At 43.8% G+C, this 23,026-nt stretch overlaps 2 protein-coding genes across 9 annotated transcripts in view; one reads left to right on the top strand and one right to left on the bottom strand.

Moving 5' to 3' along the window:
- The first annotated feature begins 40 nt into the window (after positions 1-40).
- ZNF2 (zinc finger protein 2) overlaps positions 41-23,026 on the top strand; it is a 64,884-nt gene continuing 41,898 nt past the window's right edge. The window contains exons 1-3 of the mRNA XM_058686385.1: positions 41-159; positions 18,059-18,147; positions 19,277-19,520. The gene's annotated coding sequence lies outside the window, so the exon portion shown is untranslated. The remainder of the gene's footprint in view (positions 160-18,058; positions 18,148-19,276; positions 19,521-23,026) is intronic.
- Positions 9,912-22,257, bottom strand: LOC131484711 (zinc finger protein 514-like). Of its 8 annotated transcripts, none has more exons than XM_058683231.1 (6): positions 22,077-22,257; positions 21,661-21,832; positions 20,102-20,190; positions 14,948-15,074; positions 14,523-14,606; positions 9,912-12,613 (listed from the first exon to the last, which is right to left on the bottom strand). In XM_058683231.1, the coding sequence occupies exons 2-6, from the start codon at positions 21,677-21,679 to the stop codon at positions 11,631-11,633; spliced, it is 1,302 nt and encodes a 433-aa protein (XP_058539214.1). In that variant the 5' UTR covers positions 21,680-21,832; positions 22,077-22,257; the 3' UTR covers positions 9,912-11,630. The 8 variants fall into 8 exon arrangements, with proteins under 8 accessions (XP_058539214.1, XP_058539215.1, XP_058539216.1 ...); XM_058683232.1 differs by having other exon boundaries at positions 22,084-22,257; XM_058683233.1 differs by having other exon boundaries at positions 22,144-22,257.

Here is a 23,026-nt window from a genome sequence, read left to right as displayed (position 1 = left end):
GAGTACGGCGCCGCCGCGGACAGCCCCGCTGAGGGTCCTCGCATTAAGACCCGGGGCGGGGCTTGGGCTGGCTGCCGGTGGGGGCGCAACCGAGAAGGGGGCGGGTCGCTCCGGCGCAGTGAGTTGGTGCTGTGGGCCGTTCGCAGCAAGAAGTGCGAGGTACAGATGAGCGCGAAAAGGGTCTACGTGAAGGTCCAAGGCTGATGTCTCCAGGAGGCTTAGAACTAATAGGTGAATAAGACCAGGAGTATAAAGTGTTCATACCCAACTTCAGTAAAGCTTGGAAGTTGGTTAGATTTATTTAAGCACTTCTGTTACCTTGTTACCTTGGACTTCACACGCATTTGTGTGTTCTGATTCTAACGTTTGGTCACACACTCGTAACCTAGACCTATGCTACGGTTTTTCACGAGCCCCACTCGTGGCTTCATACCATCTGGGCCTGCCCGCATTACCCAAGTATGTAGACGGATTGAAGACACGGACTTCTTGTAAGAAGCTAGTATTCCTGCTCAGGCCGACCTCTGATTTTCAAATTTAGTATGAAAATTTTCAAACACAGAAAAACAAAAATAGTGACAAGTTAGAGTTCAAAAATTAAGACTGACACGTTTGCTTCACCTGTTCTTTCTCCCTCATTATTAACAATCAAGTCCTGTGCATTTTTTTAATATCCTCGTTCCTGGGCTATGTGAATTTCTTGCTCTGAAGATACTGGGGATGTATCTTTTATTGGTGTTGGGACTGGTATGAGACTTAATATTTGTAGACTTTGTGCAGCTTGCTTGGCTGCATAGTCCGTTATTTCCTTTAGATTCTATAGACCCTCTCTTTTGATGCCTCCCAGGTGAATTACAGCCACCTCTTTAGGTTCATGCACAGCCTCTAAGACAGCTATTATTTCAGGTCCATATTTAATAGGAGAGTTATGATTTGATAACAGCTCTCTCTCTCTCTCTCTCTCTCTCTCTCTCTCTCTCTGTGTGTGTGTGTGTGTGTGTGTGTGTGTGTGTCTGTCTGTCTGTCTGTCTCTCTCTCTGTGTCCAGATTGCCCCATGCGTTTGAGGCTCTTTGCCAATTGTAAAGCACGAGTGAGCGCTTATTAACTCTGCTTTTTGGGCAGATGTATTTACTGGGAGTGCTTTGGCCTCAACAGTCTGAGTCTGACTGTTGTGTCCCCAGCTTTTTATATCCCCCTTTTCATGAAACTACTGCGGTCAGTAAATCATCATCTGCATCATCAATAGGAGAATGTTTTAAGTCTGATCAGCTAGAATAAACAAGATCAATAACCTCTGAACAGCTGTGCTTTATAGAAGTATGATGGTCAGGTCCAGGCATAAGGGTAACTGGGATTACGTTCTGATGGGTCTTAAGGACCACTTCAGGTGTGTCTAAAAGCATAGCCTGGCATTTAGTAAGAACCCCCCACTCCCATCATCCATTGGTGGCCTTTAGTTTCTAAAACACTTTGGACCTGATGTGAAATCATTACTATCAGGAACTGTCCCACAGTAAGTTTTGAGGCTCCTTCCACCAGGAGGGCTGTTGTATGCTTGGCTAAAGCACTATTTGCAATTTCACATCAATAGCGGTAGTTCCTAGGACAAATATGGCTAAGGGATAAAACCATCAAGAAGCGCTCTTTGAGGTCTAGCCTTAACAATATCTTAATTACAAGGAATCACTGACAAGTGGGGCAAGACTTGTCTAGGAATAGACAAGACTTTAGAATAGACAAGTAGGGCCCCAAGTGCATCATCCAATCTAAAAGCATAAGGAAAGTGGGGTTACCCATTATCTCCCCAAGTCCATAATTAACCCCATGGAGTGGGATACACTCTGGCTTTTAAGGAACAATTTTGTCATCCCAGCCACACAGAATTGGTCAAGGTGATAGCTGAGTTATACAATTGTTGAGGAATCCATCCTATTTTCCAGCTGTTTAAATAATCATATGCCCAGAGCGCCTCAGTCATGGTTAGGTATCTGACTTCGGCTCAGGTCATGATCTCATGGTTTGTGGGTTATAGCCCCAAGTCAGACTCTGTGCTGACGCTCAGAGCCTGGAGGTGTGCTGATAGCTCAGAACCTGGAACATGCTTCGGGTTCTGTGTTTCCTTCTCTCTCTGCCCTTCCCCCACTCACACTCTGTCTCTGTGTCTCTCAAAAATAAGTAAACATTCAAAATACTTTTTAAAAATCACGTGCCCATGGGGTCCTTCTTTATCCCTACAGAATAACAAGCAAGAAGATTGTTGATATATGAGCTATGATGGCAATTTCTCTGAAGTTTACCTCAAGCTGTCTAGCTTAGGCAAACAACAAACATTCAAAAATCAACTAGAATTTAACATCCACCAAGATGTGTTATTGAAACATAATTTTTCTCTCTAAAATCACCCATATTTCCAGAGATAGCCAAATCAAGACTAATTCATTTGAAAAACAAGACCAATTTTAACAAATTTAGCCGGATTATTTATATAAGCTCAGTAAGAATAGCAATTGACCATCCAGATCTTTTAAAATCTGCTTTGCTGGAACTTTTCATGATGAATCTAATATTAGTAGCCTCTGTAGGCCAGAAGCCAAGCCACATACTTGCCATCAGATAAGCCTGCAATACCTATAGATTTGGGCAAATTCCTCTTCGTGAAGACCCCCCCGGAACATCCTGACGTTCCTGCACCTGCCAGAAAGTGGCTTCCTTTACTCACCTGATAAGGTTGCTGGGCACTCTATAATATATAATGCTGGCCTCTATAAAGCCAGCATTTCCAAGGGGCTTTATGGCTCCATATTTCGTAAAGTCAGCCTTAGTTCCTTAAAGCTGTCTGGTCATGTCTGAGTCTATGTGATGAGGTTTTAGAGTGATGGGGGTCTGGAGCTGACAGACCTCTTCTTATTCCTGTCCTTATACAAAGTTGTCTGTCTTGGGCATGGGACAGCCACCTAAGTCACTAGCATGGTTGCCAATCTTAAGACTCGTGTGTGAGGTTTCCTCCTCGTTGGTCTAATGTGATCCCCTTCACATCTCTGGTCTAGCCTCTTCTGGCTGTGAGACCTCTGCTTGGAGCCCACCAAAACCCATACCCAATTGAATTAAAACCCAACTGGGGACTGTTTCCTAGGGAAATTGGCTATAAAAGACTTCCTGTGTTGGAAAGCCGCTTAGACCGTGATGGATTTCTATCTTGAGGGTTTTCTGTCAATGTCCTCTACTAACTACTTAAATTACCAAATTGGATAAATTCCTCTTGTAAATCTTTTCTAATGTTTTCCATGGGTTTAAAATGGGATGTTTGTCACAGCATGGCATGATATTTCAGTCCATTCACCGGCACCCATTTGTAGGATACAGTAGAGAAGCGGGGGGGGTGGGGGGGGGAAGCTAGCATCCCTCCTACAGGGCCTTTATGGTAGGACAGTGATCAACAGCAATTTCATTTGAGGGAGACCTCTAGTCACTTTGACATCTGCCCTAGCAGGCATTTTTGGAAGTAGAATTTTAATTTTATACTAGTGTATTTTTAAAATCCATTCATTTCAGGGGCACCTGCATGGCTTAGTCGATTGATGGAGCATCTGACTCTTGATTTCAGCTCAGGTCATGATCCCAGGGTCATGAGATCAAGCCTAGCATCGGGCTCTGCAATGAGCATAGAGCCTCCTCAAGATTCTCTCTCTGTCTCCCTCCGCCCCCTCCCTCACTTACATGTTCACTTGCTCTCTCAAAAAATAAAAAAAAAAAAAAAATGGGGCGCCTGGGTGGCTCAGTCGGTTAAGCGTCTGACTTTGGCTCAGGTCATGATCTCACAGTCCGCGAGTTTGAGCCCCGCGTCGGGCTCTGTGCTGACAGCTCAGAGCCTGGAGCCTGCTTCAGATTCTGTGTCTCCCTCTCTCTCTGACCCTCCCCCGTTCATGCTCTGTCTCTCTCTGTCTCAGAAATAAATAAAACGTTAAAAAAAATTTTAATAAAAAAAAAAATAAATAAATAAATAATAAAAATAAAAAAAAAATAAAATCCATTCATTTCAACCTTAGTCTGTCTTGACCACACATAAAATTCCTTTCCAAAGATTTCCTTCACAAACCTTCTACAACTTTACTTTGCATTTAGATTTTGTCCCAAGCCATTTCTCTCCAAACAACCAGTCTCATTATGGACAAAATTACTTTCTTTTAATTCAACAAAAATGTATTTCCATTCCTTATATCTTTCTTACGCATCTACTTTCCTACATACAGAGTTGCTTCCTTTATTTTCATCAGTCTTAATTACACTTAGCAGAATTTTGAACTCTTAGAAACCTTAGTCTCCAGTGAAAACTAAGTAGTAACAAATTGTAAACTGTTATACCAGAATTCTTTAGATGGCAAATTTATGAATCAATTAAGCATAAAGCGTATTACCAACAGACTCAAATATCCTTAGTTTTTCTGCAGTAAGAAGCCAAAAGTACAAACCTGTGTTGTCAGTGCTTTAGCACTTTCTCCTATTTGGAAAAGACCTAGAAGTCCAATGAAAAAGAGGACATCAAGTTTCTGAGTCTTATTACCATTCTGACCAAGGTACTAATTTCCAGCCAAAAGACAGGCTTTCTCCTCCCCATAGAGTAGCCGCAGGCTAGAGGATTGCAGCCTGAGAAATTGACATAAAAGTATTCCAATAAAACCATACTCCTTGAAAAGCCCCTGAAATTAAAGAAAGAGAAGAGAAAGTACTCACCAAGTTTGCACCACGGTTCCAAGTCCAGATGAGAGGATTTGGGCCCCACGTTGGGAACCAAAATGATGTGGAAATGTAGAGGTTCTGAGCAAAAGGTCAAGAAAGAATTGAGACATATTTGGTGCAGAAAGGTAATTTTATTAAAGCACAGGGACAGGACCAATGGGCAGAAAGAGCTACGTCGGGGTCATGAGGAATGGCTGATTATATACTTTCAATTATATATTAGAGATAGCATAAATCTCTAAGGAATCTCTAAGGAAGGATGTTCAATGAACTTAATTCAATCTATCATCCAAGCAAAACTTTAAAGTTTACAATTATCCATGAAAACTTTGAAATAGAATTAGCCATCATTGTTTTTTGAGAGAGATTGAGAGAGAGAGCACGTGCACAAGAGTGGGGGGTAGAGAATCCCAAGCAGGTTCCATGCTCAGCACGGAGCCCAAAGCAGGTCTCAATCCCATAACCCTGGGATCATGACTTGAGCCCAAATCAAGAGTTGGACACTTAACTGACCACCCAGGTGCCCCACCCGTCATTTTAAGTCATCTTTTTGTTAACAAATTGCAACAGAGATAACACAAGCTTATTAAACCTTCAGTAATCCTTGGTAGAATAAAAGTTTCAATTACTTTGAATATTGAATTATGTTCCACTCAGGTCCACTTAAGATTTGTTCCCCATTGTCAGTTTTTTGGTTTTTTTTTTTTTTTTTTTTTTTTTTGGTTGTTGTTTGTTTTACTTGGGGCACCAGGGGGGATATCTAAAGTGGGCAATGATAAGTTTGAGGGGTGCTCTTTGCTCCTGGACAGCAAGGGGAGGAGGAGGAGCCATTGGTGCTGGAGGCCAGAGGATGTTCTAGGAACCAGTTATGTAGGCCACACCCAAGGTGGTGCAGAAACGGAAGGAGTGGGAGAAGAAGTGATGTGCTGCCAGAAGGCAGAGAAAGAGAGTTCCTGGCTCTAAACCTCATCAGCTCAGACAGATGAGCAGATACCATATTTTTGTGGTTGTCTTTTTTCCACCAAAGTGGAAATAGCAGTCCACGTTGGGCTGGAGAATACAAGGTACTTTCCCAAAACAAAAGGAGTTTCAGCAGCTGCCTAGGAATATTCCTTAAAGTCCCCATCCCAAGGCAGACTAATCACAGTTGGCTCTAATTATCGCCATGGAGCTGGGAAATGAATAAGAAGCCCCCACATCTATTAGGAGGGAACAGTGAGAGGGTTACCATCCCCTTAATTAGGAATGGCCTCTGTTTCCTCCAGCAACCTGGGTTTAGAAGGAGGCCTATTTAGAACATTTTCCAGTATGTCAGGAGCGAGTTTATTGGCCTGGCTAAGTGGCCAGACACATTCTGCAAGAGGTCTTTAGGTCTGAGTCCTGATTTAGAGCCATGAAGGCCTGGATGTAGTGTACCTCCATCCATTTGCCCTATTTCCTGCAGGAGAGATCTGATAGATCATACTGAGATCATGCAGTGTTACAGGAGATGAGTCATTTCTTTTTCTTCTTCCAGAGAGATTGAGAAAGGGGATGAGAGAGAACCCCAAGCAGGATCCCCACTGCCGGCGCAGAGCCCGATGTGGGGCTTGAACTCATGAATTGTGAGATCATGATTTGAGCTGAAACCAAGAGTGGGATGCATAACCAACTGAGCCACCCAGGCACCATAGGATGAGTCCTTTCTTAAATTTTGCAATCCAAATTGTTCCCAGTGGGTTAAAAGGCTTTCCAAGGGGGGCGCCTGGGTGGCTCAGTCGGTTAAGCGGCCGACTTCGGCTCAGGTCATGATCTCATGGTCTGTGAGTTCGAGCCCCGCGTCGGGCTCTGCGCTGACAGCTCTGAGCCTGGAGCCTGTTTCAGATTCTGTGTCTCCCTCTCTCTGACCCTCCTCTGTTCATGCTCTGTCTCTCTCCGTCTCAAAAATAAATAAACGTTAAAAAAAAAAAAAAAAGGCATTCCAGGGGACAGTCCTTGGGAATTGAAGAAGAAAGAAGGTCCATTACTAAAATTCCGCACAATCCCAGTGCAGTTTTTTCTGCCCACAGGTCCTGTCCCCATGCTTTGTAAAACCACCTTTTTGCAGTGAAAACATCTCAAAAATTCTTTCTTGACTGTTTGCTCCCAGACCCCAAATAATATCACAGACACTGTGGAAAACAGTATTGAGGTTCCTCAAATGAATTAAAAATAGGGGCATCTGGGTGGCTCAGTCAGTGAAACGTGGGATCAAGCCCCAAGTCGAGCTCTACACGACTCTCCACGACTGCAGACCCTGCTTGGGATTCTCTGTCTCCCTCTCTCTCTGCCCTTCCCCCCACTCGCTCTCCCTTGGTCTCTGTCTCAAACTAAATAAATAAACTTAAAAGAAAATTAGAACTACCCTATAATCAGTAATCATGCTACTGGGTATTTACCCCCCCCCCAAAAAAAAACCCCACTAATTAAAAGGGATACATGCATTATTTACTGCAGCATTATTTACAATAGCCAAACTATGAAAGCAGCCCAGAGCCCATCAATAGATGAATGGATAAAGAAGATGCAGGGTGTGTGTGTGTGTGCAATGTATTTTTCAGCCACAAAAGAAGAATGAAACCTTGCCATTTGCAAAAACATAGATGGAGCTAGAGAATATAATACTAAGAGAAAGAAGTCAGAGAAAGACAAATACCACATGAACTCACTCATGTAGAATTTAAGAAACAAAAACAAATGAGCAAAGGGGGAAAAAAGAGAAACCAAAAAACAGACTCTTATCTGTAGAGAACAAACTGGTGATTACTAGGAGGGGGAGATGGGGGAATGGGGGAAATAGGTGATGGGGATTAAAGAGTACACTTATGAAGGGAGAAAAAAAGAATTGAAGCATTTTCACGTTTTCACATCCATTTGAATGTGTGTGCTTGTGTCATAAAGAACTTGGCTGGTCTTTGTCCCTGGTTCCTGGGAGGTAACCCCTCAATCCTTGGAATTTTCTGATGTGTCTTTGTTATTCATAGCGGGTCTTGAGACCACACCTGATAGTTTATGCTAATGAGGGGACTCTTAGTTACCCCTAGTTTATGCTAATTAGATGATTCGGGGTGAGGGCTGACCAAGTCAGAGAGACCAACCTTGTAGTTGGAATTGGAATTTTGAGCCATGTGGTATCAGCCCGACCTCCAAGGAGGGAAGGGGCACTGAAGCTTGAGTTCAACTGTGTGGTCAACCAACCATGACAACATAATGAAACGCCAGTGAAGACTTTGGACAACGAAGGTCAGGCGAGCTTCCCTGGTTGGCAGTACTCTGCGTAGTTACACACATGCCCGCAGGTGATGTGTTCCTGGGGAAGAAGAAAGCCTCACATTCGAGATGCTCCCAGACCTCAATCTATGTGCCTCTTCCTTAGGGTGCTTTTGATTTGTATCTTTTTGCCATAATAAAGTTATCATAACATAGCCCTTTGCAGAGTCCTGAGACTTGCTCTAGAGAATTTTCAAGCCTAAAAAGTGTGGCAACTCCCAAATTTGTAGCCAGCTGGTCAGAAGAGTAGCCTAGGGACCCCCAAATTTATGGCTGAAGTGGAACAGTCTTGTGGAGTACTGTGTCTTTAACCTGTGAAGTTTGGCCTGATTCTGAGTAGTTGGTGTGTTAAATCACTGTAGCGCTACAAAATAGCAATGAGTTTTTATGTACACACATACCAACCCACCTCCAAAACTGGAACAACGCCAATCTATACTTGAATTGAAAAATAATTACAGGAAGCAACATTGTATTTTTCGAAGAAAATATTTAACTGGTAGTTTTCTAGGCGTTTTTCATCTAGTACAAAAGTGTGAAGTCAGGGGCACCTGGCTGACTCAGTCCGAAGAGCACGCGACTCTTAATCACAGGGTCGTGAGTTCAAGCCCCACATTGGGTGTAGAGATCACTTAAAATAAATAAATAAATATTTTTAATGTGGCATATCTGAACAGTAAAATACTTTTTAAAAGTCAGAAGCAGTGAGAAAAAGTGGGTAATACAAGTTTTTCAAATTAACACATGGTTAGTAATGACCTACTGTCTGCTCATTTGAGAGGAAGTATGAGAAATTACCCGAAGCAGCTGATAATCTGGTTCAGGAGACAAGAAAGTGGGAAACTGATAAACAACCAGTAATTTAAATAGATCAAAACAGTAGTAAGAACTATCCCAAGACAAGATACTTTTTGTTTTTAAAAACCTTAAGCAAACACAAATGCTTTTACAATTGCAAATCAGTAAGCTATGACTTCACATCAATGTTCAAGAGAATTCTTCCCTGAGGAGGGGGGTGTTTGAACAGGGTTATGACCGATTATCAGGCTTCAGATAAGTGAAGGGGGCATCCCAGCCTAGTGGAACAGGCAGGGGAGTGTGGAGGCATGTCTGAGGTATGACAAGCTAACTAGTTTGTCTGTACCAGAGGTTCTGTCAGGAGCAGCAGGAGGTTAAGGCAAAGCAAAGAGGACATTTAATGCCAAACTGAGTGAAGATAGATCCTCACTCAGTTTGGCATTAAATGTCCTCTTCACAAAGGTTTTCAGATGAGGCAATGGGTGCACACTGATAATGGTTAACATGGCAAAGATACACAGGAGGGACAGACGTTAAGCAAAAAAAGCTATAAAGTCGCAGGTATCCAGGTATATAAAGGGACTTAGGTTGGGGTTAGAGAAGGGCATTGGGAGAACAGATAGAGCAAACTAAGCTATTACTAATATAATAAATTTGCTCTTTCTTTCCTGTGCAACCTGGCTCTCTGGGAAGCAATTTCCATGATTTCTAGGTTCCTAGACTGGCATTCTGATCTCAGCTGTCCAGATGCCTCCTGTTCATCCTATCTGCCTGCACCCCTCTGTCTTAGCCAGCCTGTTGGACCCCTAGTCCTGCCTGTCTGCATGGACCCACTTTGAACTGATCCCCTGATGTCTGGGCTCAGCTTCCTAATCTGGACTTAAAATGGTTAAAGGACTGTTTTTAGTTTAAGCTAATCTTGTAGTCAAGACTATTCTGGTCTATGCCAGCTCCTGCTTTTGGTTTTTCCATATAAATTTCAGAGGCAACATGATATGAACTTGAGACTCAGTAAGCTTAGGGGTAACTATTTCAGAAAATAAACACACACACAGACACACCGAAGTAACAGACAAGACAGGAAAAGTAGTTTAGCAATAGTTGGTGTATTTGTATATTTGAGATTTTTAAAAAACAGTTTTTATTCAGGTGCATTTTACATACCATAAATTTCACCCATATTCTGTGCACAATTCAATGATTTTTAGTAAATTTACCAAACTGTTCAACCGTCACCATAATCCGGTTTTAGGACATTTGCCTCACTCCAATAAGATTCCTTGTAACATTTGCATTCACTCCCAATTACCTCTCCCAGCACCAGGAAATCAGGAATGTACTTTGCCTCTGAAGACTTGCCATTTCTGGACATTTCCTATAAAAGGAACTATACAATACATGGTATCTGGCATCTGGCTACTTTCACTTAGAATAATGTTTTTGAAGTTTTGATTTTTTTTTATACAATATCCATATTTAATGATTTTAATGTTTAAAAATTTTTTATTTTGAAAATCCCAAATCTAGTAGCATAATGATCTAACAAAAATTGCTTTTTGCTCAAACTTTAAAAATACCACTCCATTGCCTCTTAGAGAAAGGCAACGTGTAATGAGCGCACGGGAGTTTTGTACAGGAAGATCTTCAGTCTCTCCATCTCAAAACCACAGCTGTGAACCAGAAGGAACGAGGCCCAGCCCAGGGCATGGCACTTCCAGAAGATCAGTTTCCTTAGCTCTAAACTATGGTTGGGCTAAGTCACTGGTGGCTCTCCACCTCGCTCAGCCGCCATTCTCTTCACCCACATGGTAACACCTCCCTCCGCTCACCGAATGGGGAGGCAAAGCACATTGCAGTTACAAAGAGCCCCTACCAGGTAGAAAATCACCAGACTAGGTGATTTCTCAGATTCCTTTCAGCTCTTGTTTTAGGAATCTCAAGTCTGAAAGGAATTTTCCCCACATCCATTAGGTTCCCAGGTTTCTCTACGGAGTGAAGCCTTAATGTATGCTGAGGCCTGAACTATACTAGTGGGTTTTCCTAGTTTCACCAAATTCAAAGAGTCACTCTAGTACACATTCCCTGATGTGCAAAATGGGTGGAAAATCTGCCAAAGGCTTTTCCACATGCATTACATTCCCAGGATTTCTAACTAGTAGGGTGAGTTCACTGATGTTTATAAAGGAAAGAGGTTTGGCTAAAGGCACTCCCACATTCACCATTTCCATAGTGTTTTTCTCAAGAATGATTCTCTGATTCTTTTGAAGAGATGAGCTCTGATAGACCTTCCCACATTTACTGCTTTCAGGGGGCTTCCCTTTTATATGTGTTCTTGGTGCTTAGTAAAGGAAGAAGTATTACAGATGCCTTTTACCATGCTTGTAGTTGCTCTCCAGTATGAGTTATCTGATATTTATTTACTTACTGGTTGATTGATTGATTGGTTGATTGAACAATATGTGACTGAAAGCTGTGCCATATTCATTGCATGGATAAGGCTTCTGGCGAGTAGAAACTGTCTGACGTTGAATAATGGGTATCCTCTGACGAAAGCCTTTCCAAATCCATCACACATACTTGGTTTCTCACTAGGATGGATTCTCTGCTGTTTGATAGTGTGATTCAAAGCCCAGCTTCTCTCTTAACATTGATAGAGCATCTCTTTAGCGTGTACTGTCTGATGTTAAATAAGATGTCTTCCAACCAAGTCGTCGCACATACGTTACACTCATAGGAGCTCTCGCCAATGTGCGTAATGTGAATCATGTGTGTACTCCAGCCGAAAGCCTTCCTACGTTCACTGAATTCATACAGCCTTTTTTCCAGCATGACTTTTCTGATGTTTAATAAGGGATGCAGTATGAGCAAAGGCTCTCCCACATTCATTACATTTGTAGGGTTTCTCTCCAGTATGAAATCTATAATGTTGAGTGAGAGATGAACTCTGGCTGAAGGCTCTCCCACATTTATTACATTTGTAAGGTTTCTCTCCAGTATGAAATCTATAATGTACAATGAGAGATGAACTCTGGCTGAAGGTTCTCCCACATTCCCTGCATTCATAGGGCTTTTCTCCAGTATGAGTTCTCTGATGTTTAATAAGGGATGAAGTATGACCAAAGGCTCTTCCACATTCATTACATTTGTAAGGTTTCTCTCCAGTATGAAATCTATAATGTAGAACAAGAGATGAACTCTGGCTGAAGGCTCTCCCACACTCGCTGCATTCATAGGGCTTTTCTCCAGTATGAGTTCTCTGATGTTTAATAAGGGATGAAATATGACCAAAGGCTCTCCCACATTCACTGCATTCATAGGGCTTTTCTCCAGTGTGACATCTCTGATGGCGCCTAAGTTCTGACTGGAAATGGAAAGACTTCCCACATTCATTACATTTACAAGGCTTCTTCCCTGGATGGGTTCTCCGGGAGTTACTTCTTCCTGAAGCCTGTCTGAATTCTGTGTCCGATTTATAAGATCCTTCTCCTACGGGAACATTGTGTTGGTTAAAAAGGACTGATCTTAAGTCTAAACTTCTCCCAAAATCACTCCATTCACGATCTATCCTAAGGGTGGTAGATTTGTGAGTGACTGACATTTCTTTCGGATGCCTCTCCAGTTTTTTTGGATGTATCTCTAACTGGTCATCACAACCACAAATTGCTTTCAGTTTGCAGAAGGAGAGTTCATCTCTGATGTGTTTTTCTACTGATGCTATGGGGAATAATTCCTCTTTGGAAATATCCTGATTTAGTCTTGATTCCTTGGCTTTAGGCCTTTTCTCCCAGTCTGGGTGGGGGGGAAAAAGAGACATGCTTGTATTAACTGTTCCATGGGCGAAGAGGAAGTAAAATCCTATAATGGATGTAAGATCATGAAGCTTTAAAATAATATCTGAGGCAGACAGCCTCTCCTTTGCTGTCGCCTCTCCTTTGCTGTCCTGCCCACTGCTTCCTTGCAGTGTATTCAATAAACTTCTATCTCCTTTGTCTGCCTCAGGTGAATTCTTTCACCTCAAAATAATGATAATAATATCATCTGAGACGTGTACAGTTTCTTTCAAGAATGGTATATGTCTGAGGTTTTGGAGTTACCAAGAATAAGTGATAAGCAAGTGAATGGAGATTAGGAAAACCTGAAAAAATAGTGTTTGGATTCCAGTACACAAGGTAAGTCCAAAGATCGTAAAGATGAGAAGAGGGTAGGAAGATGCCCTCACAAGGTCCCCTCAGCACTTCAGTTTATATTACTATATATAATTGTGACAGGAAGATTAATTCTCCCTCAAAGACATCCATGCCCTAATCCCAAGAACTTGTAAATATGTGCCTTACATGACACAAGAAGAAAAAAATGCCTTACATGGCTAAAGGGACTTTGCGGATGTGATTAAGGGCCCAAACCTTTAGATGGGGAGATTATCCTAGATTATTCAGACAGGACCAATGCAATCACCCGCATCCTTCAAATCAGAGAGCATTTCATGGCTGGGTCAGAGAGATGTGGTGTGAGAAGGACTCAGCCCACCATTTCTGTCTTTGATGGTGGAGAAAGGGCACCAAGAGCCAAGGAATGTAGCAGTCTCTAGAAACTGTTACCATTCCTCAGTTTATAGCCAGCAAGAAAACAAGGATCTCGGTTTCACAACTGCAAGAAACTGTTTCTGCTAACAACTCAAATAACCAGAAAGCAGATTCTACCCTAGCCACTCCAGAAAGGAACACCTCTGCTGACATCTTGTGTGAGACCCATGCCAGACTTCTGACCTATGAACTACTAATAAGTCTAAAGTCTAAACTAATAAGTTTAAAGTCTTTAAGTTTGTGGCAATTTGTTTCAGCAACAATAGAAAATGAATACAATAATAATAAAGTGTCTGAAAAGGTAAATGACTAGTGATGCCAGTGCTCCCAAAGGCTAGATTCTGAGTCAGTGGGTCTTGTGTGACCCCTGGGGATCTGGATGTTTCAACAAGTTCCCGGAGAGATTCTGAAGCACAGCCATATTTGTAGAGCACTGTAAATGGACAGATATTTATCTTGAGACCAGATCCAGATGTCAGACCCTTGCTCCCAATCAGAAAAAGAACAAGAAAGGAGCACCTGGGTGGCTCAGTCGGTTAACCATCCAACTCTTGATTTTGGCTCAGGTCATGATCTCATGGTTCATGAGATTGAGCCCCACATTGGGCTCTGTGCTGTTGGTGGGGAGCCTGCTTGGGATTCTCTCTCTCCCTCTCTCTCTCTGTCCCTCCCCAACTTGCAGCTTAAGTGCTAGAGAAGAAAATGAACATCTCTTCTTCTGACACTAGAGATAATTACAAAAGCCTAATAGTATTCAAAATACTGTTGGGGTACCTGGTGGCTCAGTCGGTTAAGTGTCAAACTTCAGCTCAGGTCATGATCTCACAGCTCATGAGTTCAAGCCCTGTGTCGGGCTCTATGCTGATGGCTCAGAGCCTGGAGACTGCTTCAGATTCTGTGTCTCCCTCTCTCTCTGCCCCTCCCCCACTTGCACTCTGTCTCTCAAAAATAAATAAACATTAAAAAATTTTTTCAAAATACTGTAGTGGGTGGAGGGCTTCTGACAAGTAGCCTCACCTCTCAGAGGATGGTCCCCTAACCAAGGTTTCAGGGCAACTTCCTACCCAGGGCTGATCCTTACTACGTGTGATGCTGCTTAGGTCTCACTCACTCACCTGTTGAGATTTCTCCCTCTACCACACAGGGCTCTTCCCCTTCCTCCAACTGGCAGATCACATGTGGTTTAGATACTGGAAGCCCTGATGGTAGAGAAAGAAAAGGATCATGACTGGGTATGTTAAAGGCCAAGGCTTTAGCCCTAGGTCTTTCTGGGGGAGAAATAGGTGTGGAAAGCCTACAAATAGGCATTGTAAAATATTAGGAGCAGAATCATGAAACTTCTTATTATGGTTTCATAGCGAGCAAGACTTTTCCTACGAATGAAGAATGAGGACTCCAGAGAAAATGTAAATGTCTGATTCCAGAACCCCAGGGCAAAACTTAGCCAACAGGCCTAGAAACCCCAAGCTTTTAAACAACAATGAAATAAAGATGGCAGGCCTGATGGGCAGGCTTTAGGCTTTGGAGGAGCTGAGCTCACCCAGAGAGGCCAAGTTCTTGAAGTTCTCCAGCATCACTTCCCTGTACAGGTCCTTCTGAGCAGGATCCAGCTGCCCCCATTCCCACTGGGTGAATTCCACAGCCACATCCTTGAATGTCATCAGATCCTGAAACACAGAAGACACTGCTGTATCCTTAGGGAGCACACTAACAGCCCCAGGAAGAAGAGAGGATGGGCGTCTGAGTAGAACCTTAGGATGTAGAAGGGATTCCACGAGTTCCTAGCTATCCCAATGCCCAGTTTGGGATTTTGTCATCTCAAAAATATTTTAAGCTGCTTCAGGAAACGTATCTTCCTTACTACTTGGAAGTAGTAAGTGCCCACTCTTGTCAATACTTTAGTCACACTGCTTAGAAATATAATCAGGGTCAGAAAGAGGATCTCTTTTGCATTGTTGGTGGGAATGCAAGCTGGTGCAGCCACTCTGGAAAACAGTATGAAGTTTCCTCAAAAAACTAAAAATACAACTACCCTACAACCCAGCAATTGCACTGCTAGGCATTTATCCAAGGGATACAGGTGTACTGTTTCAAAGGGGCACATGCACCCCCATGTTTATAGCAGCACTATCAACAATAGCCAAAGTATGGAAAGAGCCCAAATGTCCATCGATGGATGAATGGATAAAGACGTGGTATATATATATACAATGGAGTATCACTCGGCAATCAGAAAGAATGAAATCTTGCCATTTGCAACTACGTGGATGGAACTGGAGGGTATTATGCTAAGTGAAATTAGTCAGTCAGAGAAAGACAAATATCATATGACTTCACTCCTATGAGGACTTTAAGAGACAAAACAGATGAACATAAGGGAAGGGAAACGAAAATAATATAAAAACAGGGAGGGGGACAAAACAGAAGAGACTCATAAATATGGAGAACAAACTGAGGATTACTGGAGGGGCTGTGGGAGGGGGGATGGGCTAAATGGGGAAGGGGCACTAAGGAATCTACTCCTGAAATCATTGTTGCACTATATACTAATTTGGATGTAAATTTAAAAAAATAAAAAATAAAACAAGTTAAAAAAAAAAAAGGAAATATAATCAGGGTCTCAAGAGAATCAGCCCTACAGAGACATTCTGCTTAGGAAGGGAGACAAATGTAATCCATTTCCTTCGTTTTCTACAAGTTCTACCCTCAACTTAGTTGCACTTAATTAGAATCAACTAGAAATAACAGGCTATACACTTTGCATTCTCAAACGCACTAGTATCAATAGTCTTCTATTATTGAAACTTGTGACCTATGATTTTAATGACAACTTTCACTAAATCCAAATCAAATAATTTGGGATTTATAATAATTTACCCCCACCCCACCCCAGCACACAGTTCAGTGATAGTGTACCAAGTAGCCTTATAATGAATCGTTAAGTCTTTTATGAGTTTGATTACCATGAATCCTCTCCCCCAAAGCCTAATCACTTTTCTATTCCTATTCATTCAATTCCCGAATGTGCAAAATTGACAGACCCTGGATCCCAGGTCTCCACAAGGGACAACCACTCTGTGGGTCCCAACCAGAAGTATCCTGTCACCCTCTATAACAGCAACGAGATAACCTCCCATTTGACTTACACTGTATGATAATTCACATACCATGAACTAAAATGCAGATAAATGTAGCATAAACTCCTATACTTTCCCCAAAATATGTTTAGAAATCCCATTTAGACATTGATTCCATAGAATAAGTCAAAGTAAAAATTTTACATTAACATAAGTCCGTCCAAAATAATCAGATATGGAAAACTCACTTCTAATAACCCCTTTTGATAGATTATATTATTTATTCAAAATATCCACTGGCTCTCCCTGTAGGATTGAATTTCCTGTTCCACTGACCTAAGTGTAGTCAAATAATCTGCTTTTCACAAATAAAATGTGAAACATGTAATACAGGCAAAAAATAAACCTTTGATGATAGAAGTCTTTGAGGTTTTGCTGTTCTTAATATAGCATAACTAGCCTAAACTGACTCATTAAAAAAAAAAAAAAAACAACTAGTGCTTAAAGCAGGGTTCTGCCATCACAAAAAGCCTAAAATATGTGACTTTGGCTTAGAGCCAGAAGTAAAGAAAGTTACTGATGCTATGGCAACCCATGTAATTTGGTGGTGAGCTGTGTGCTAAAACAGTTGTCTGCAATAACTGGAAAGACGAACAATGTAAGAATGAATTTGTGGTGCTGTGAGAAGAGGCTGGAACATCAGTAGTGTGAGGTGGTTGTTATTGGCAGAAGTTGACAAAATATCTCAAGAAAAAGAAATGAGCTCAAGAGTTGGCTAGTTTGCAAAATAAAAATGGAAGGCAAAAGAAAGGATCCAGAAATTGTAAACTTACAGAGTTGGAGATTTAACCAATTCTGGTTCCCAGTTGGTCAAAGACAATATAGATACGGCTTTTACATGACAAAGGATGGTTAACAACCTAATGGAAGGACCAAAGAGTGTGGTCGTCAAACCTTTTGTTTAAACCTCTGAATAATTTCAGATGGCTCCCAGTAAATCCTTTCAGGGCAGCTGAAGTGCTTAGTGACTAAAGGAATGGCTTTCTCAAGAAAACCCCCAAGAGTTCCACAAAAAAGAACTGTGGGTAAAATTGCTGACACATGGGAGTGACAGAAAACAAATACATAAAAAGCTGATGACCTTTTCAAGAGTTACGCCGAATGTTCATGACTTGAAAAATCCTTGGGCCATCAATTTATTCAAGTAGGATGAAAAACTTGCTTAGCCCTCAAGTGAGTTTATTCTCCAATATCATTTCATAGGTGACCAAGGAGGGTACTGCAGAAGGAACTTGGGGGCAGAGCCAAGAGCTAAGGAGAGCACTGGCCTGAGGAGCTCCATCCAGGTAGCAGAAGCAGGGCATAACCAGAAGACTTCCCGGTCCCAAGGTCAGCGTTTCTCACCAAGTCTGCCCAGAGGAATTTCATAGCTGCTGCAGACCTGAGATTGCTGGGCTCCTCCCATGCTTCCCCTTCCCGGACTCTTAATTGTAGTTATCTTGTGATTATCCTGTCTGCATTATTCCACTGTATGGGATATATGGATTCAGGCAATTTGTCCTTTTACATCATAGGTTCAGAGGTCTCCAGATCCGGAGGAAAAACATCCAGACCTGATGTTGAGGCCATCACACCATCCAAGACTTTGATCTTAATGCTCTTAGTAGGTAACTAAATAGAGGTTTTGGGTTACCTCTCTTGGGGAGAGATTGTGTGTGGAGGGAGGGAAGTGAATATTTGTAAGAAAACAGACAGTGGCAGACTAATTATTTGTTCAAAGTATTCACTGCCCCTCCCCTGACGCCCCACACTATGGAAGGCCTATTTATACTTCCCACCTCACTGACATTAGGCTTGGCCACATGACTTGCTTCGGCCAATGAGTTGTGGGTAGAAGCCAGAAGAACCATCTCCTGGTTCTGACACTACTTTTCCCTGCCACATAACAACATCCCAGAGCAGACTTGATCTTTCAGCATGAATCCCAGAGCAAAGAGGGTGTGGAGGAGTCAGAGCTGGCCCACCAGTGATTCGTAACATAAAGAAGAAATACACCTTTGTTACTATGAGCCATTGAGATCTACAGGCCATCGTTCCTACAACATTTGTAGATTAAGCTCTCTGATATACCTCTGAATAGTGTACATTAAGGCCAAAGAGGTTGAAACTCGATTTATTATCCTACTAGTTATCTGTGAGAATCCTCTATTGGTGGGGGTCTCCCCCACTGGCTAGAAAATTAAATACAAATGTCTATCATTAGGCTACAATACACGAAACTACCATCTTGGCTGCTAGGAAATGAGGCAGCCTGGCATCCACAGCCTTCCACTTGATTTTCTCCACATCCAGCCTACTATAGCCAAACCTGAATCCAATTCTGGAGTCGGTCACCATTACCCCGTTTACCCCCTCACAACCGAAGCTGACTAGGAATTACCATTTACCAGAAGACTCCAGCAATGATATGAGGTAACTGCGTTATTGAGTGGTTAAGATCTTAGAGCCAGACAACCTGGATCTGAAACCAGGATGCCTTCCTTATGTGCTAGATAACCACGAACAAGTAACTTTATCTCTCTTGCTTTTCTCAGTTACCTCTCTGTGCCTCAGTTGCCATTCTTCAAAATAAGAATGTTTGAAAGATGAAATGAGTTAGTTTAAGTAAATTGTGTAGAACGGCTCCTGATACATATTTGGTTCTCAGTACATAACGGCTATTACTATTTTCACCATTATCATTAACGTGATTTAAAAAAAAAAATTTTTTTTAATGTTTATTTATTTTTGAGAGAGAGAGACAAAGCGTGAGCAGGGGAGGAGCAGAGAGAAAGACGCAGAATCCGAAACAGGCTCCAGGCTCTGAGCTGTCAGCACAGAGCACGACGTCGGGCTCGAACTCACAAACCATGAGACCATGACCTGAGCTGAAGTTGGACACTTGACCGAATGAGCCACCCAGGCGCCCCACCATTATCATTAACATGATTACCACCCTCATTTCACAACTGCAAACCCAATGCATAGAGAAGTTAGGTGAGTGTTCCAGCCAGGAGGTAAGTTAAGTCTATCTTCTCACTAATCCAGGAAGATAACATCTGAACAGGCACACAGCCTCAAACAGCCTCCCCACCTGTCCATACCCTCAGAATGTCCTTGCCCCTTTTTCTCCATGAGTCTTCCCGAACCTCACCAGGCTCGTTGTTCTTTTACTACACCCTGATGGAAAGGCCTATCTGTGCCACTTCCATCTGTCATCAAACCATGCACAACCTTACTGTGACTGGGGCTGCGTCCTGGGTACCAGAGTCTCCCCCCCGCCCCCTTCTGTGGTAGTGACACTCCTTCAAGTTCAGGGCTCCCTCACATTACTTGGTACTCACTGCAGTGCTCATGACAGAAATAAACCAAAGGATCTGTGTGAGTACATACTGAGCAGAGAGGAGGGGGCCCTAGAAAGGGACAGGGAGGCCAGCATCCACCTTGATGGGTTCAGCCTCCAGCAGAGCAGGAATTGGGGTCAGTTCCCTTGAGCGAACAAAGAGGCTCCAGAGAAAAGGAGGCGAATACATTATAGTTCAATCATTTGAAGAATAATGAAGAGAACCCCAACTCACCTGGGGCCTGGCTTTCAGGAATAAACTGGCTGTTCCCTTTTCTCCTGGGTATCTCTCTGGAGAAAGAGCAGGGTCCTGAGAAGGGAGAACTAAGAAGGTAAAAGGAGCCATAAGGAAGGCTAACCCTTATGACCTTTGCAGCTCCCAGATTCCCCAAGCTGGAAACCCCTGAAGAGTCAGTATGTCACCTCAGTGGTTCTGGGGACAGAGATGGGTCAAAGAGAGCTGACGGGCAGCCTCTAGCTATCCTACAGGAGACAGAATTGCACAAACCCTCCCCCACCTCTCCTGTCTAAAGGCCACAGCAGGCTTCAGGTAACTGAAGTACCACCAAATTCCAGCCATTCCACTGGAGAGTTACTTACTGGGCATCTCCTCTACTAGGCCTTTTAAAAATATAAACATGGAGAAGACTTTCAAGGAACTTTAAATATAGCCTATGGTATGAGATTAAGAACACAAAACAAGGCCCAGGGCAAGGCCAAGAAATATATACACTTTAAGGGAAAGAAGTTACACCTTTCCCCTCATCCTTGGGAACCCAGCTCAAAGGTCAGTTCTCCCTGAGAAGTTCCCAAGCATAGGTCTCTGCAAGCATACTTTTTAAGTCCCACTATAATATGGTTTTTATATCATACTATTTTCAAAGCCTGAAAACAAACAAAACACTAGCCGCAACCATGCCAAAGAAGTTATCATAGCTAACAACAACAAAAGCATGGAAATGGCAGGCAGCATAGCATAGCATAGGTCAGCACATCTCAAACGTTAATGTGTGTATGGATTCTGGGGGATCTTGTTAAACAGACTCTGATTCAGTGTATGTGGGGGAGGGCCTGAGAGTCTGCATTTCTAAAGAGTTTGAGATGATTCCTGTGCTATAGTCTACAGAATACAAGGCATAAAGGAATACAGAGGGGGTGGTAGTCCCAGAGATTCGGCCCAGTTCTGCCACTGGCCAGTCTTGTGACCTTGAGCATGTGCGCTGAAGAACGAAAAGTTAAAATGCCCACTTGGTGAAGGACAGGAGATTCTCAACATAGAAAGAAATGGCTTAAAAACCCATGGGTCACCTGGATTGCCTTGTCCCCAACACTAGTGAAGAGGTGACTACAGGAAGTACCCCCCATGTATACTGCTAATCTTCCACACAGTTGAGCTAGAAAGGCTGGAGGAATCTTACTACTTAATGAAGCAATAAAGGAAATGGTGGCAACGCTCTAAATGGCCCCACTGCCCTCTGATCCCTGGCCAAGGCCACTCCTTCACGGGTTTGTTTATTATTTACCCTCTCCCTCCCACACAGGAGAGCCCTCCCCGCTCTCCTCTGGCTTTTGGGAAGTCTTCCGCGGCCATCCCCTCCACCTCTACCATGGTGTCTGGATACGGAGACTTCACGCTCCCGGGCTTGGATAATTAGGAAATGCCACAGGGAAGGCGGTTACAGGCTCTGCCCCTTCCTTGGATTCCTCGGCCTCTTCCTAGGGTCGTCCTCCTCCTTGGCCCGCGACTAACTCCCCAGAAGGGCTTCTGGCCCTCTCCACCCTCGAGAGCCAAACCTGATGCTGTGGAGTCCATAGCTGGGGCTAAGCGGCGACGTCCTTTCACTAGGTCCAAATAAATGTCTGTCCTGCAGCCGCAGCCCTGCGGTCCTCCCTTACGGCTCAGAGAGCAGGGAGCAAGCTAGGTGACATCGGGCATTCCCACTCCGCGCAGTGACGCCCAGGCGACCTGCAAGGCCCAGAACAGGGCAGTCAAACCCAGACTCCTGTCCGAGCGCGTAGCGCTGCCGCCCGGGGTGGTGAGCTTCCCCTGCTTTCAGGCGCGCTCTCAGACCCCTCACGAGCCGGGCCTGGGCCCCCTGGCTTCGCTCCGTCGCCTTGCTCCTCGGGGCCGGACTCTGGACCCCAGTTTCACCGCAGACCCACACCCATGATGACGACCACACCGCCAAGAGATACGGCCGTAGCCACACCTGCTACCTCGGTACCCAGTGCGCCTCCGCGACCCGGAGCTAGCAGGGATTCAAAAGAGAGCCTCACGGGGACACTGCAACTCGATCTCCTAGCTCCAGGCCCCACAGCCCCTCGCGGAGGGACACTCCCGACAATGTCACGGACTGGCGCGCAGCGCTCGCAACAGGCCGGCGGCCCCGCAGTCTCCGAACCCACAAAGAACAAACCCCACCCCTTCCCCGGCCCCTCCTCCCAAGATAAGTCCCGAGTCTGCGCAGACGGGCCACCGCGCACGGAGCAATCAATCCTGCGTGCGGGGCGGGGCGAGCGGCGCCTGCGCCCTGGAGGCCGGAGAGAATTGAGCGGGGTGAGGTTGCCGGCGTCTCAGGGAAGCTTCTCTGTGCGTCACTGACGTGAGTGGAGGAGTCCCCCAGCCGGCTCCCAGCGCCGGCTGGGACCTGGGAGCAACTCCCACCTTAGACGTGATAGCCGGGTTTGGGGCTCTCCAACCAGAAGCCACCGCTCTTTTTTGTTAAAAAGAGAAACGTGGGTCCTACCCTGAATCTACCGAGTAAGGATTTCCAGGAGGCTCTCTGGGCGTATTTCTTACAGGGCGCCCAGGAGATACCCATGTCTCATTAACTACTAACTGCTGTTTTATAGGCCATCCGGTGTTTCTCCGCCTTTCCCTCACGGCCCCAAGTTTTGAATTCAGTGAAGGGTCAGTGAAGAAAGGACTATGGACTCCTTCCTGCTCCACAAAGAGTATCATTTAGGACCTGAAAGAAATATTTGCGCATCACCCCCCAACATTCCCTTTTCCTGCTCCTTTGTAGTCAGTCAAACGTTTCTCCCATTCCAGCCCATTGTGACGGCTCTCTGTTCTTTCCGTAGAGTTTTGCCTTTTCCAGAGTGTCATATAAACAGGATTATATAGTATGTAACCTTTTGAGAGTGGCTTCTATCACTC

This window comes from Neofelis nebulosa, chromosome 9 (assembly GCF_028018385.1).
Source record: "Neofelis nebulosa isolate mNeoNeb1 chromosome 9, mNeoNeb1.pri, whole genome shotgun sequence".
Classification (NCBI taxonomy): Eukaryota; Metazoa; Chordata; class Mammalia; order Carnivora; family Felidae; genus Neofelis; species Neofelis nebulosa.
This window is presented reverse-complemented; position numbering and strand designations above follow the sequence as displayed.

Excerpts from the sequence above, each read along its gene's own strand:
- LOC131484711 (XM_058683231.1), bottom strand. Across the intron at positions 14,607-14,947 it reads CAAGAACTTGGCCTCTCTGG|GGCTTCCAGTATCTAAACCA; the intron begins GTGAGCTCAGCT and ends CTCTACCATCAG. Across the intron at positions 12,614-14,522 it reads AGAGGGAGAAATCTCAACAG|ACTGGGAGAAAAGGCCTAAA; the intron begins GTGAGTGAGTGA and ends CCCCCCACCCAG.